This window comes from Emydura macquarii, unplaced genomic scaffold (genome assembly GCF_026122565.2).
Source record: "Emydura macquarii macquarii isolate MOO-44397 ecotype Brisbane River unplaced genomic scaffold, CSIRO-AGI_Emac_v2 contig_3647, whole genome shotgun sequence".
Taxonomy (NCBI): domain Eukaryota; kingdom Metazoa; phylum Chordata; order Testudines; family Chelidae; genus Emydura; species Emydura macquarii.
Genome location: NW_027133784.1, coordinates 764,728 through 777,435, shown reverse-complemented (window position 1 = coordinate 777,435; position 12,708 = coordinate 764,728). Strand labels below are relative to the sequence as shown.

General features: G+C 64.1%; 1 protein-coding gene across 1 annotated transcript; it reads left to right on the top strand.

The window, feature by feature from the left end:
- Positions 1–417: 417 nt before the first annotated feature.
- On the top strand, positions 418–10,714 carry DBNDD1 (dysbindin domain containing 1). The gene is made up of 4 exons (XM_067536726.1): positions 418–597; positions 4,899–5,045; positions 5,416–5,556; positions 7,769–10,714. Exons 1-4 carry the CDS (start codon positions 567–569, stop codon positions 7,930–7,932), a joined length of 483 nt encoding a protein of 160 aa, XP_067392827.1. The 5' UTR covers positions 418–566; the 3' UTR covers positions 7,933–10,714.
- The last annotated feature ends 1,994 nt before the right edge of the window (positions 10,715–12,708 follow it).

Below are 12,708 nucleotides of genomic sequence, written 5' to 3'. Positions count from 1 at the left end.
AGCAGCCCCCGGGGAGAGGTTGGCGCAGGGAGGGCACCTGAACTGGGGGGTGGGCGGGGGGCTCTGGGGTCCGTCTGTCCGTCCGTCCTTCATCCCGGAAAGCTGAGACTCGCCCCTCGCCCTCGGGGGTCGCCAGCCTCCTCCGCCAGCCGCAGCTTTGCCCGGGCCACCGTGGGCCCGCCCTGCCCCACCCCGCCGAGAGAGGCGCCTCCGGGGGCTGAACGCGAGCAGCTGGGGGCAGGGGGGGGCTGTGCAATATCGCCCAGCAGCGCCCGCCTGGCGCCCGGCGAGCCGGCCTGCACCTGTCCCCGTCCCCGTCCGTGTCCCCGTCCCAGCCGCTCCCTCCCCGCCCCCGCGGCCGGCGTCTGCACACGCAGCCCCGCCCCGCGACTCGCCCGTCCGCCCGCCCGGTGGCAGCGCAGCGCCGGGGGGGGCGGGCGCTGATCGGCCCCTCGCCCGGCCATGCGAGCGGCGCTGCGGGGACCGGGAGCCGGCCGGGGACGGGGACGGGGCCGGGGCGGCGCGGAGCTGGCGGGCGGGGGCTCGGCCTGACGCAGCCCGGCCGGATGGAGGCTGCCGCGGGGGCGGGGACCGCAGGTAGGTGGGGGCCGGGCGGGGGGCCGGGAAAGTTGATGCGGGCGCAGGGACCCGGGACCCCGGGACTCGGGGGGGGCCCGGCCGGGCTCAGCTCGGGGGGGCCCGCTCGGAGCTCGCCGCCCCCCCCGGGACCGGCGGGTTCCCTCCCGCAGCGAGCGCCCCCCGGGTGGGCCCGAGCCGCCGCTGCCCGGGCAGGTTCTGAAGTGAGCCCGGACCGGACCGGACCGGCCCGGTCCACAGACGCAGCCAGAGGTGGGTGTGGCCGGGGGTCGTGTGGGGCGCGCCCTGCCTGGTGGGGGTGTGGCGGGGGCGTGCACCGGTGTGCATGGGGGGGGCTGCGTGTGTGTGTGTGTGCAGGTGTGCTGGGCGTGCCGGGGTGGGTGTGGGCTGCACGTGGCTGTGTGTATGCAGGAGCAGGCGTGTGGCGTGGGTGTGTGGTTTGCACACACCTGTGCCCGTGTCTCGGGGGTTGGGGGTGTGGGGTTTACCGTCTGGGTCCTGTGCTGGGCGGCTCAGGCTATCCCAGGCTTGTCCATTCCCTTCATCTGCAACCAGACAGATGCCAGCCGGCCTGAGCCATAAGGGACCAGCGCTGTCTGTGGGGGGCAACGGGGCACCATGGCACCACTGGGGCCTAGAGGAGACAGGGCAAGAGGTGGAGGGTTCTGGTGGGGATCACCGGGGCTGGCCCGGAGCATCCTCACCGAGCCAGCTCACTCTGCAGTTTAACGTGAGTCAGCAGAGGAGACGGATCAGAGTGCAACATTGGTCCAGCCCCTCCCCTTCCTTGAGCGCGGCTCAGTAGGATGCAGCCTATGGCGGCAGGTGCGAAAGTAGAGGTGGGGGGCAGAAGCGATTTCTAAAGCGATGGTCAGGGCCCGGCTGGATTGAGGCACCCGCCTTTCCCCTCTGGAAACCTGAGTTAAATCCCGCTGGTGGCGCAGGCAACACGAGTCTCGGCCTAGTTTCCAGCTTGATATTCGTCCCCATTACAAATCCAGGGCCGGTGTCGTTCTCGGCGTGGAAGAGGCCCAGGGCAGGGGTGCGGGTAGGGAGGGCGGTGCAATAACCGCGCTGTGAGGGGCACCAGGACAGGAGTAGTACGAGGTGCCGCCAGTTTGGACTAGCTGCATTGGCCAGGGTGGGGGTGAGAGGGCGAGGGGGCTGCTGGCCGGGCCAGCTGTGTGCATGCAGAAGGCTTGCACGGCGCTGGGCCAGGCCGTCCCCATGCTGTGAGAGTCTCTTCCGGGAGGGACATGCGCCTGCAGCATGAGAGAAGAGAACAAAGCGGGAGCAGCCCTGCATGGATTTAATGAGCCATTTAATCAGCATTTCTGCCTGTAAATTAGGGCACTGAATTGTGGAGACAGTTTTATGGTTGAAGCGGAGTGTCAATTAGAGAGGCTCCTTTCTGCTGGTCCCGGGCTCCTGAAGTGCGGCGTGTTCAGGCTCTCCCAGCTGCACATCTGAGGATCAGACGGCAGCGTCACAGATGCTCATAAGGCTGGCTGGGGGTGTCGGGGCTGCTCGTTCTGCTGAGCTCCAGAACCCAGCTACCGAGGGCTCGTTGTCGCTGGCGCAGCAGGACCCTGCTCTCCAGGGCGCACGTGTCTCCGTCTCAGCAGGGGAACGTGCTCTGAACTCCACTCCAGGGGGAGTCGATCTCCTTCCACGCACCGGGTCTCCTGGCCAGGAACGAGCTGCTGGAGCTGTGTGGTCTGAACTGGGCATGTAGCGCGCGGTGCCCATGTGTGCCAGCCCTGGTGCCGGTGCATGGGACCAGCATCTCAGGAGCTCGACGCCGGCACCTACAGCCCTTGCCCAGATGAGGCTGAACGGCCGCTGCCCTGCATTGCTAACGGAAGGTTACTCACCCCACAAGCAGCTGGTACCTGGGGATCCAGCCCAGCGGGCTGGGGGTCCTCGGGCCGCTCCAGAGAGATGTCTGCAGCCCCTGGCCCCAACCCAGCATCACATGGTGCAAGCGCAGTGAGCTGCTCTCCTGCCGTGCGGCTGACAATGGGGCGTGTGGGCCTGTCTGCTGCCCTGTGATGTTCAGAGGAGGCCTGACAGGTTCCTCTGGCGGGCGTGTCCCCTGCTGGTTAACAACAACCACGGGAGCTCAGGAGTGCCCAGCATAAGGGCACCCGACCCGGATTACAGCCTCTAGCGCTGTGCTCAGGAGGAGCCGGACGTCTGGTGCTCCTGGGATTTGCTGGAGGTCTCAGGCATGTGGACGGTCGGTCTCCTCCAGGCCCAGCAGGGGTGGGGGAGAATCTTTCACATCAACAGGTTTTTTCCCCAGAGGTTTCTCCAGAGGTTGAGTCAAACAGGGATTAACAAACACAGAGTCTGATTACTTCCCTCCCATTACCCAGCGTTCCTGGTGCCACGATCCAGCGCCCAGCCACTGGCTCCCAGCTCAGACAGGACCTGAATGTCCGTTGGGAAAAACAGGCAGAGAAAAAAAAACCCCTGAACAACCACCCCCTTCTGGCCCCTTTCTCCAGCCCCAGGACACACACAGGCCCAAGCCCCCTCCAGCCCCATTCACCAGGCACCTTAGAAACCAGTGACCACTCCATGGCCACTTGCTTGCCCGCAGAGCACAGTGCAGGCCCTCCCCCTCCACGTGGCCATGCCAGTGCGTGACCTGTCCCCTGCATGTGCTGCCACCAGACTGGTCCCCGGGGTGCTGCTCCCTGGGGCTGCACAAGTCACTGTGTAGACGGTGGCCTTCCGCTCCATGGGACGCGGTGTGCCAACAGCGTCACGTGAGCAGGCTAAGCGCAGGGGATGCAGACGGTGACCAGGGCTCCTGACACACCCCAGGCCAGGCTCCGCTCTCCCTCCTGCTGGGGTCTGTGCTGGGGCGTGTACGTCTGTCCATGCTGCAGCCCTCGCGCCTCTCTCAGCTCTGCTGCCGGCCCCGTCTGCGGGTGGGGGTCCCCGGAGGGGATGGGGCGTCGTTTGGCCAAGGGAGCTGCGTGGCTATTTGCACCCTGGCCCCTTAGTGCTTACACAGGCCGGCCAGGGCGGATTGCTGCACTCCAGCCAGTGGGTTTTTACTGGAGGAAAAGGGGGCAGTGGCTTGGCACTGCTGGGCACTGCTAGGGGTGCAGGGAAAGCCCCATTCTCCCCTAGAGAGGAAAGAGGGGCAGATGGCTCCAGCCAGGGAGCAGAAGATTAACCCCGGGGCCCTTGGCTAATCACCGGGGTGGGTAACCCTGGGGCTCCCCAGCGCAGGCTGCTACCTGCAGGATCTGTTTGCACAGAGACTCGCAGGCTGGGGGGAGACAGACACCCCCGGTGCAGTTGGACATGGAGCTGTTCCAGCTGCCGGGAGGTGTTAGCCCCTCCTGCTCAGGCTCTGCTCCCAGCACCACATGGGCTCTCAGAGCCCAGGCCTGGGTCTGGCTCAGCACCATCAGCCCTTGTACGTGGCTGTCCCTACGACAAACGGCTTCTTGTCTCTGGCTTCCAGGGCTCGGCTTTGTTGTGGCTGACACAAAGGGCCCCTGTGCAGGGCAGGGCAGGCCGTGCGGAGCTGCCGGCTGCTGGCACACAGCTGCTGGGGCCTGGCACCCATCCCCATGGCATGCTGCAACCACGGGCCCATCTGCCCCCGTCCCAACCAGGGCGGGGTTCTCGCCCTGTCCTACCCCGCGCTGTATCTGCAGCTATCCTTTCCTCCCCGTCCAGCCCAGCCCTCGCAGGCGGGGGTCTCTTCTCCCCGTCACTGCGCAGCTGGGCGCGGCGCCTTGCGCTCTCTGACTCGCTCCTGGTGTGCATGAGGGCAGAGACTGGAGCCTCAGGTCCTCTTCCCCCTGCCCGCTCCTGTCCTGCCTCCTCGCCCTGGACTGTCCTTTCGAAATGGCTTTCCTTGGCTGGGACACCTGGGTGGGACATGAGCTCCGGGGCTGGCAGCGCCAGGGCTGCCGAGGGAGGGAGCTGGCAGCCGTGTGTGACCCTGGGGAGAGGCTAAGCAAGGCTTCAGGCCACCTGCAGCCTGGGCCGGCTCAGAGCCACTAGCCCAGGGGAAAGAGGCTCCATCCCACCAGCTCCAGCCCCGCCAGGCACCCACCTCTCGGGGAAGGGGGCCAGAGGTGCCGGCGGAGGGATCGCTCCCCATCTCCCACCTTGCTGATGGAAGTCCCCCAGGCAGGAGCGTGCTGGGGTGGACAAGCCAATGTTTGGGGGCAGAGGAGGGCTCGTCCCTGCACCAACGGGCAGGCAGGCAGGGCCCAGAGCTCCGTCTCTGTCTCCGGGCGTCTAACACCAGCAGCACTTTGTGATTACAGAGCGGGTGAAAGAGGCCCACACGCTGGAGCGAGCCGCTGGCATTCCAGCCCATGGACTGGTGGAGGAGCCCCCCCGCCCCCCTGCCGAGGAGCAAGGCGGGATCCCCATCCCCAGCGCGGGGCTGTTGCAGGTTGCCGAATGGAGACGTGAGTACGAGGCAGTCTCCGCCCCCGTCACAGCAGCGCAGCCGGCTGGGCCTTTCCCAGGGCCTGCCAGGGGACTCAATCCAGCCAGGAGCCTGCCCCCAGGGACCTTCCTCCCCTGCACTGGGCCCAGCCCAGCCAGGGCCTGCCCCCCAGGGCCGAATCCCTTCCACCCCTGGGGCCCGGCCCACTGGAGCGCCTTCCCCCCTGCTCCCTAGTCAAGGAGGGGTTGTCTTGGTCCCAGGCAGACTCCAGGGGGAGATTCCCCAGTTGTGGGTACGCGGGGACAGCCCGGGATCTGCTGTGGGGCAGGAGAAGGGAGCAGGGCATCACTCCAGCCCCCCATCCCTGAGCTGCCACCTCTGGTCCTCAGAGCCCCTGAGCAGCGTCTCCTCGCTGGAGGTGCACTTCGACCTGCTGGATCTGAGCGAGCTGACCGACATGTCGGACCAGGAACTCGCCGAGGTCTTCGCCGACTCCGACGACGAGAACACAGCCAGCGAGTCCCCTGCCGGTGAGTGTGCCTGGCCCTGGGGCGGGCAGCCTGGCCTGACACACACGCACAGCGATGACCCCGCGGCTGCTGGTCCTGCCCCTCCATGTGTGAGTGCCGCAGGGCTGGGAAATGGACTTACCCCGCTGCGCCGGGGCCTCGTTACATGCAGGCGCGCTGCTGTGTGTCTTGAGCAAATCAATACCGCTTGGCGGGCGAGACGTGCTCCATGGGCGGCTCGTCCGTTCCGTCCTGTCACCGTGCGAGGGCTGGGCCGGTCCCTGCAGCGCCCGAGGGCCCGCGGGCAGAGGTGGGGGGCTGCGGTCCCTATGAGCATGAGTGCAGGGGCTGGCTGAGCGTGGGTCAGTGGATTGCAGGTTGCCAGCGAGGGCCTGCTCACACTTTAACTTGCTGCCATGTCGGTGACTGCCCCAGCTGGGGGGTGCAGTCCCCCCAGTTTCATGTCAGGGCTGCTTCCCTTTCTGGGCGCTAGGGGGAGGCCCTTGGGCGTCAGCTCAGCTGCAGCCTTTCTCTGGGGCGGCTCCCCAGCAGCGTTGCAGCGTTGGCGTAGGCGCGGGGGAGCTCAGGGGACCTGACTTCGTCAGTCCCGGCCCCACGCCTGGAAAGCCACCGCACAGAGGCTGTTGCTCTGGGGTACGGGCCTTGCACTTGCCCGGGAAGGAAGGTGTCTGCCCCGTGCCCCGTTAACATGGAGCCGGGCTCCGAGAACACGTGCAGGCCTGCGGGCTCGCACCCGTCCTGTCCCCCCTCAGCCTGCGTCTCAGCGCTGGAGACAGAGCGCAGCTGCAGCCTGGCACACAGATTGCATGAATATGTAAATCAGCCCTTTAGCATGAGCTGAATTAACGAGCAGAACTCCCCGGCATGCTAAATGGGGAGCTGGCTGGAGGGAGCTCCCTGCTGCTGCTTTGTTCCTGCCACGCAGCACGTGGGCGTGCATTCATCGCACCCGCACCGGCACCAGGGGATGGTGTAAAATGCACTTCAGACGCCACAAAGTTCACGCACCCATGCCCTGCCAGGGAGATGATTCAGCCCCTCCCAGCCCGCGTGCCCCCTCTCCCCCCAGACACAAAGATCTAGCCCAGGTTTACCTGCACTTTGTCCACACAGCCGCATGGTAACAAATCCTTTCTGCACAAGGCAGGTCACGGCTGCCCCAAGCCACTGGGAACAAACAACATGAACCTGAAAGGCCTGCTCCATTGACGCTAGCCCCGCGCCAGCCCCAGGCCTCAGATCTAGCTCACACGCCCACACAGGACTGGGATGCGTGAGGGCTGGGATCTGGTCCTGTCACTGCCTGTGTAAATCCCTCCCTTGCCTGTCATAGGGAGATAATGTGACCACGCCAGCGCTGCGGGGGACCTCAGTGTTGTAATAACATGCCCATCACCCTGGCCTCTGGGTACTTCCACATACTAGAGTGGAGCTATTAATGCTGAGGGGCCAATTTCCAGCGTGCGCGTGCAGATGAGTGGGTGTGATTTGCACATGCAGGCACCAATGGAGGGCCTGCAACTCGCCCAGGCAGGTGGGGTAGGGCACAGGGGATCTGGAGTTTGCTCTCTGCAGGCTCCTGGTGTAACCTTAGGCAAGAGACCGCCTCCTTCTGTGCCTCAGTTTCCCCACAGCACTCGCAGAGCTTACTGGCGGCTGTGTGACACCCACATCCCGTGGGGCCGAACACCAGAGAAGTGGGGCTCTGTGCACTGCCTCTTTTGCAAATCAGGCCCAGCATGAATCACCAAGCCGCCTCCCCGCCTTGACTGTAAATTAGCTTGCTCAGGAATTAACACAAGTGGAGGAAAGCCCTGAATGGCTCTGGCAATGAGAGACAGCCTCCGGCCTCGCCCCTGCCAGGGCAATTTCAGGCCCAGTTGGCTGTAAACAAAAAGGTGATTCATGCTTTGGGGTCCTGTGTGGAAGGCGCGGAGGGTCACACCCCAATTCCTAATGGGTCTAGGGCCCATAGCCCCCGCCGGTGCTCATTAGCAGGCTGACCAGTGATACACAGGACCTGAACGCCCCCCTCGCCCTATTGCTGGTCCCTTGTGGCTGGGGGGGGGGACAGTGGGGCGGCGGGGGGAGTTGGCACTGCTGCTGCCTATGCTGGCTCTGTTGTGGGGCAATCAGAGGCCAGCAGCTGTAACCTTTAAAGGGCTGGCAGGGGAGTGGGAGGTGCCACTTAGCAGGTCTGTTTCTCTGGCAGGTCTGCACCCGCAGCCCATCCCTCGGGCAGGGTACCTGAGATCCCCTTCCTGGACAAGGACGAAAGCCGAGCAGGGGCAGGAGAAGAAACGCCTCAGTGACCCGGAGCCGCAAGCAGGCATCGTCGACACTTTCCTGACGGTGGAGCGGCCGCAGGAGGACTAGAGGGCTGGGGCTGGGGCAGGCACTGCGCCGAGGTGGGGAGATTCACTCGCACTGACCCCCAAATCCAGAGTTTGTGACCTTAACAGACCCCCCCAGCCCGAGAGAGACGTCTGCAAATCCTGCTGGTTCCATGGAACGCGGAGCTTCTTCCCTGGCACCCCCCTTAGTTAATCCCCCCTTAGCAGCCCTTGTTTACAAGGAGCTGGAGCTGGAGCTGGTCCTGCTTAGAGCAGTTGTGCTAGGGCCCAGGCCTCAGCCCCTGCTGGGGAAAGGAATTCAAGGCGGGCGGGTGATAATCTCACACGTTTTTGGGCACTTTTTAAAGCTTCCCTGCACATTCGGCACAGAGCGGCCCGGCCAGCGGCAGCGTAGCCGTGACAGGATTGTACCGAGCAGGGCCAGGAGGGAGGCCAGCTGCACAGAAGGGAAAAGCAGGTGTGGAAAGAATTAAGTCTTTCTGGAGAAAAACCCTCCGGCTGCTGGTAGTTAGTGAGGTGGGAAAGCCCCGTCGCCTCCCCTAGGGCGGGGAGAAGGTGACATCAAAGGACCCAGCAGGGAAACAGCCAGGCTGGTTCTTCCATTCTCTCCCCTCCTCCTCTACTGCAGCACGGGGCAGAGCCCTGCCGTGGGGCAGATGCCAGCCAAGCGTGGACAGCCCCCACGTTCTAGAAGCACATTCTCTTCCCCCACGGCCTTATGCCTGTGTGGGCTTTAGCTGTGGGGTAAGATCTGCACCCCGCCCGCAGGGAGATGCCGTTGTGGGGTAAGATCTGCACCCTGCCCGGAGGGAGGTGCTGTTGTGGGGTAAGATCTGCACCCCGCCCGGAGGGAGGTGCTGTTGTGGGGTAAGATCTGCACCCCGCCCGGAGGGAGATGCTGTTGTGAGACACCAGCACAGGACTGGCAGCCTGATGTTCCACCAGGGCAAGCACCATCAGCGGCCTGCACCAGGCACTGGCCCTTGGGGAACCAGCTGCTGTACTAACGTGGTGGTGGCCGGTAGGGATCCGCCTGTCTGAATGACAGACAGATGGAAGGCCCCGGTTCCATCTCCCGCCGAAGCAGCGTGGGAGGCAGCCCTGGGACGGACAGACAGACATCTGGCTGCTGTAGAACCTAGAAATGAGCCAGAATGTACAAGTCCTGCTGGCTGGGGCCCTGGCAAGGCAGGTGGGGCCTGGTCACCCGCTACTTCTTCCACCACTGCCCCATGCCCCTTGGTGGTAAGGCGCAGAAGTGACTCCAGGAGGCCCGGGAGAGGAAGGGGACCCGCGCTGCATTCAGAACACAAGGGGAGGTGTGCTGGCGCTGCAGTGTCTGCCCGGCTGGCAGGGGCTAAGATGGATGGCCGGTCCCCCTCAGCCACTCCCCTACTCCGCGGCCAGTTGGAATCTGGCGTGTTACCGAACTTTCCCTGCGTGTTATCCTGTTGAAGGGTCGCATAAAGCCAGCCGTTCTCCAGCAGGAGGGAGCGGGCTGGTGCTGGAACGTCTTGGCAGGCTCCTCCTGGGACTGCTGCTCTCCGCCCCGCTGAGCCCTCTAGTTTTTATCTCCTCCCTTGTTCAGAGCACCAAATAATGCCAAAACTGCCTCAGTAGCCATGGCAACTTTCTCAAAAGACAGTTCCAAAGGAGGGCGAAGGGAGGGGACAGGCCGTCTCCCCCTCCACCCACCCCCGGTTCAGCTAGGACGGTGAATCCGCTGCAAGGGTGGAAAACGAGAAGAAACTCTCCTGCTGAGCCAATGGTCATGCTTCACTGTGCTGGGCGTGTGGCTGCCTTCATGTCCCGGTGGGGCTCTGGGCAGTGTTGGCTTGTCCAGGGCTACGTTGTCCTTTCCCTTCTGCTGAGAAGCAGCACAGCCTGCTCTGCTCAGGACAGCTGGCCGCTTGCCCCTTGCATGCTGCGGTTAGCAGCCGGCTGGCGAGGCACCTGGCTCCAAGGCCATGTTCACAAGAGAGGAAAGACCAGGAGATGATGCAGCTGGATCCTCCCCTCTGCTGCTGGCACAGCCGGTCCCGTCCAGCTCGCTGCAAAACTCAGCGTTAGCAGCACAACAGCCGCATGCCCCAGGGAGAACAGGAACGGGCTGGGGGACCAGTCAGTCCAGGGACTCCAGAGAAGGCTCCGGGTTTGACCATGTCTTCCTGCCCTGCCCCACGGGGCACATTCTGAGCTGGAGCTCTGGGGTTTGGGGCAGCTCTTATTTCTGCCGTCTCTGAGCCCAGCCTAGCTCCTGCGCTGACCGCACTGAAATTCAGGCCCAGCCTGGAGAAGGCGTTGCCGCTGGGGGCCATTTTCTGGGCTGAGCCCTGAATTTCATGGCCTGACAGCGGCGCTTCTCCTGGTTGTGCCGTGCTGCCAGGCGGAGTGCAGCCAGCCCTGGAGCTGACATGGGAGCCACGAGGGGCTTGGGCAGCAGCTGCCTGCTCCCAGAGCCCGAGGAAGCTGGTCTGGCTGGTCGGCAGCTTTCCGATGAAGTACTGCTGCCAGTCCAGCCTCCCGCCTGTGGGTTACGGAAGTGCCAGCAGCCCCCTGCACACGAAGGCTGGTTTCCAACTCGGATGCATGCCTGGGGCTTGCAGCAGAGGGGTTTTTAAGAGCGCCCCTCCCCACAGCTCCTCCAGCACGGCACTGCCTGGCCCCCGGAATAGCAGAGCAGGGCCGGCGTCTGGGACACAAGCGCACGCACTCTCCCTCTGTTGAGACGTCGGGTCCTCGTCCTGTACTTTTCGTTGGTTATGTAGCAGCTTTCTGTACTGTTAAAAAACAGCCGTATCCCCAACTGCCCCGCCGGGCGTGTGAGGTGGTCTTCTTGGTCTCTCCCCCGCGCTCAGAGCCTGCAGCGCTGCACCCAGCTGCCCGTGCCTGAAGAAGGGTCCGGGGGGGGGGGGTTGGTTCCATGCAGAAGGGACCGCTCTGAAAAGCCCAGCTGCCAGCCTCGCTCCTGCCCAAGGTGAGGGGCAGCGAGGCGCTGAAGGCCCTGGCTGCATCAGAAAGTTCAACCCCTGCATTGCTCAGTCCTGAGCGGGTGTCAGCTCGTGGCTGTTCTTTAGTCACGTCAATCAAAAGCCACTGAGCTGAACCCCTGGAAGTGCTTGTGGGACCTGCTGGGAGTGAAGAATTGCTCGCCAGCCCGCCACACAGCTGGGCTTGAAGGGGGCTTCCCAGCCCCATCCTCCCCCGCTTTGTCCAAGCGAACACCTGCAAGGAGGGTCAGGGATAAGCTCCTCTGAACCACCCCAGGTGCCAGGCCCAGGCAGCAGGCAGGTTCCTCAACCAGCAGGGTGGAGGTGGGATTTGATGCCTAACCTGGGCACCTTGTGCAGCTCTGCAGAGGGCTGCAGCACTGGCTGGAGCTGGGGACAGGCGGGAGTCTGCCCCACAGATCTGGGTACGCCAGTCCCTTCACCAGGGCCTCCGAGCACCAGTGCTGCATTGGGACCAGCTGGTCCCAGCACCTGCAGCCATGCGGCTGGTCACACAGGCGCCGCTCCCAGGCACTTGCTGCAGGAGCGTGGCCCGGTGCTTTCTGAAGACCCCTGCGGCTGTGGCGGAAAGGAAAGCACTGACTCAGTGAGCTGCCCCTCACCACGCTGCGGGGTTGGTTTATTTGGCCTCCTGCGTTAGAAATCACAACTGAACAGCATCACGCACGACTCAGGCACGACGCCCACCCCAATGTGGATCGGAGCCCATCCTTCCTGCTGCCTTTCCCCCTCCCAAGCACACCATCCCACCTTGTGAGAGGAAATACATTATAAATAAAACGTCAGCCCCGCAGTCCCGTGCCCTCCGTGGGCCCTACCTGACCGTTACTGCTGGAGGACGAAGGGACAGCCAGTGCTGGTGGTGCCTTCACAAAGGGATCCCAGCAGAATGGCTCATGGTCACGGGTAGTCCGTCCAGGCAGAGGCGCCGTTTACAAGCAGAGAGATCGATGATTAATTGCCAGTGCCCCCCACTCAGCCTGGGCTCCTCCCTTGCCCCACCCACAGGAATGCAGTTAGCAGCAGTCAGGTAATTCCCCCACCTCAAAGGATGCCCGTGGTGGCACCTGTGCCGGTCTGCTGCTGCCGGGGCCGGCACAACAGCCTGAATTGCGTGCACGGCCCCGGCACCAGGGCCTGGGCCAGGACAGGGCTCCACGGCAGCGCAGTGCCACAGGAGCGCTCTGCTGACGCCCCACGGGCTGGACTCCAGCCCCACGCCTGTAGCGGTGCAGGCTTCCACAGGGCTAATGGGAGTCAAAGGCACTAACTGCTTCTCTCACCGCCAGTCAGCAGATCTGACTTCAAAGACACACGGGGCAGCTCTGCCGAGTAAGAGCGTGCTTTCCTGCAGTCACTCAGAGAGCGGCGTGGTACCAGCCCCTCGTGTCTTGGAAGTGGCAGAACGTCAGACAGCCACCGCAGGTGCCAGCTGGCAGAGACGGGCAGGAAACGGATTTTACAGTAGACACTCAGCCAACAAAGCACGTGTGTCTGGGTTACACAAATGCTAAATGCTTCCGGGCGGGCACAGCTGGGACAACCACGTCTCTGGCGTTTGGAAGAAAGCCCGGCCTGATCTCCCCACGTGCTGCGGAAGAGTCACATACTGGTTACACAAACAATAGGCGGCAGCGCAGAGCGGAGCTGCCTATTGCGGGCACAGAGCATCCACAGTCTTTGGGCAAGCAGCCAGCACGGGGCGGGCGAGCTCTTGGGATGGGAGCACACGAAGCCCCCTCTTCAAATCTGTCCAGATCCGAGACCTGCCTCCCCTGGGGCTGGCT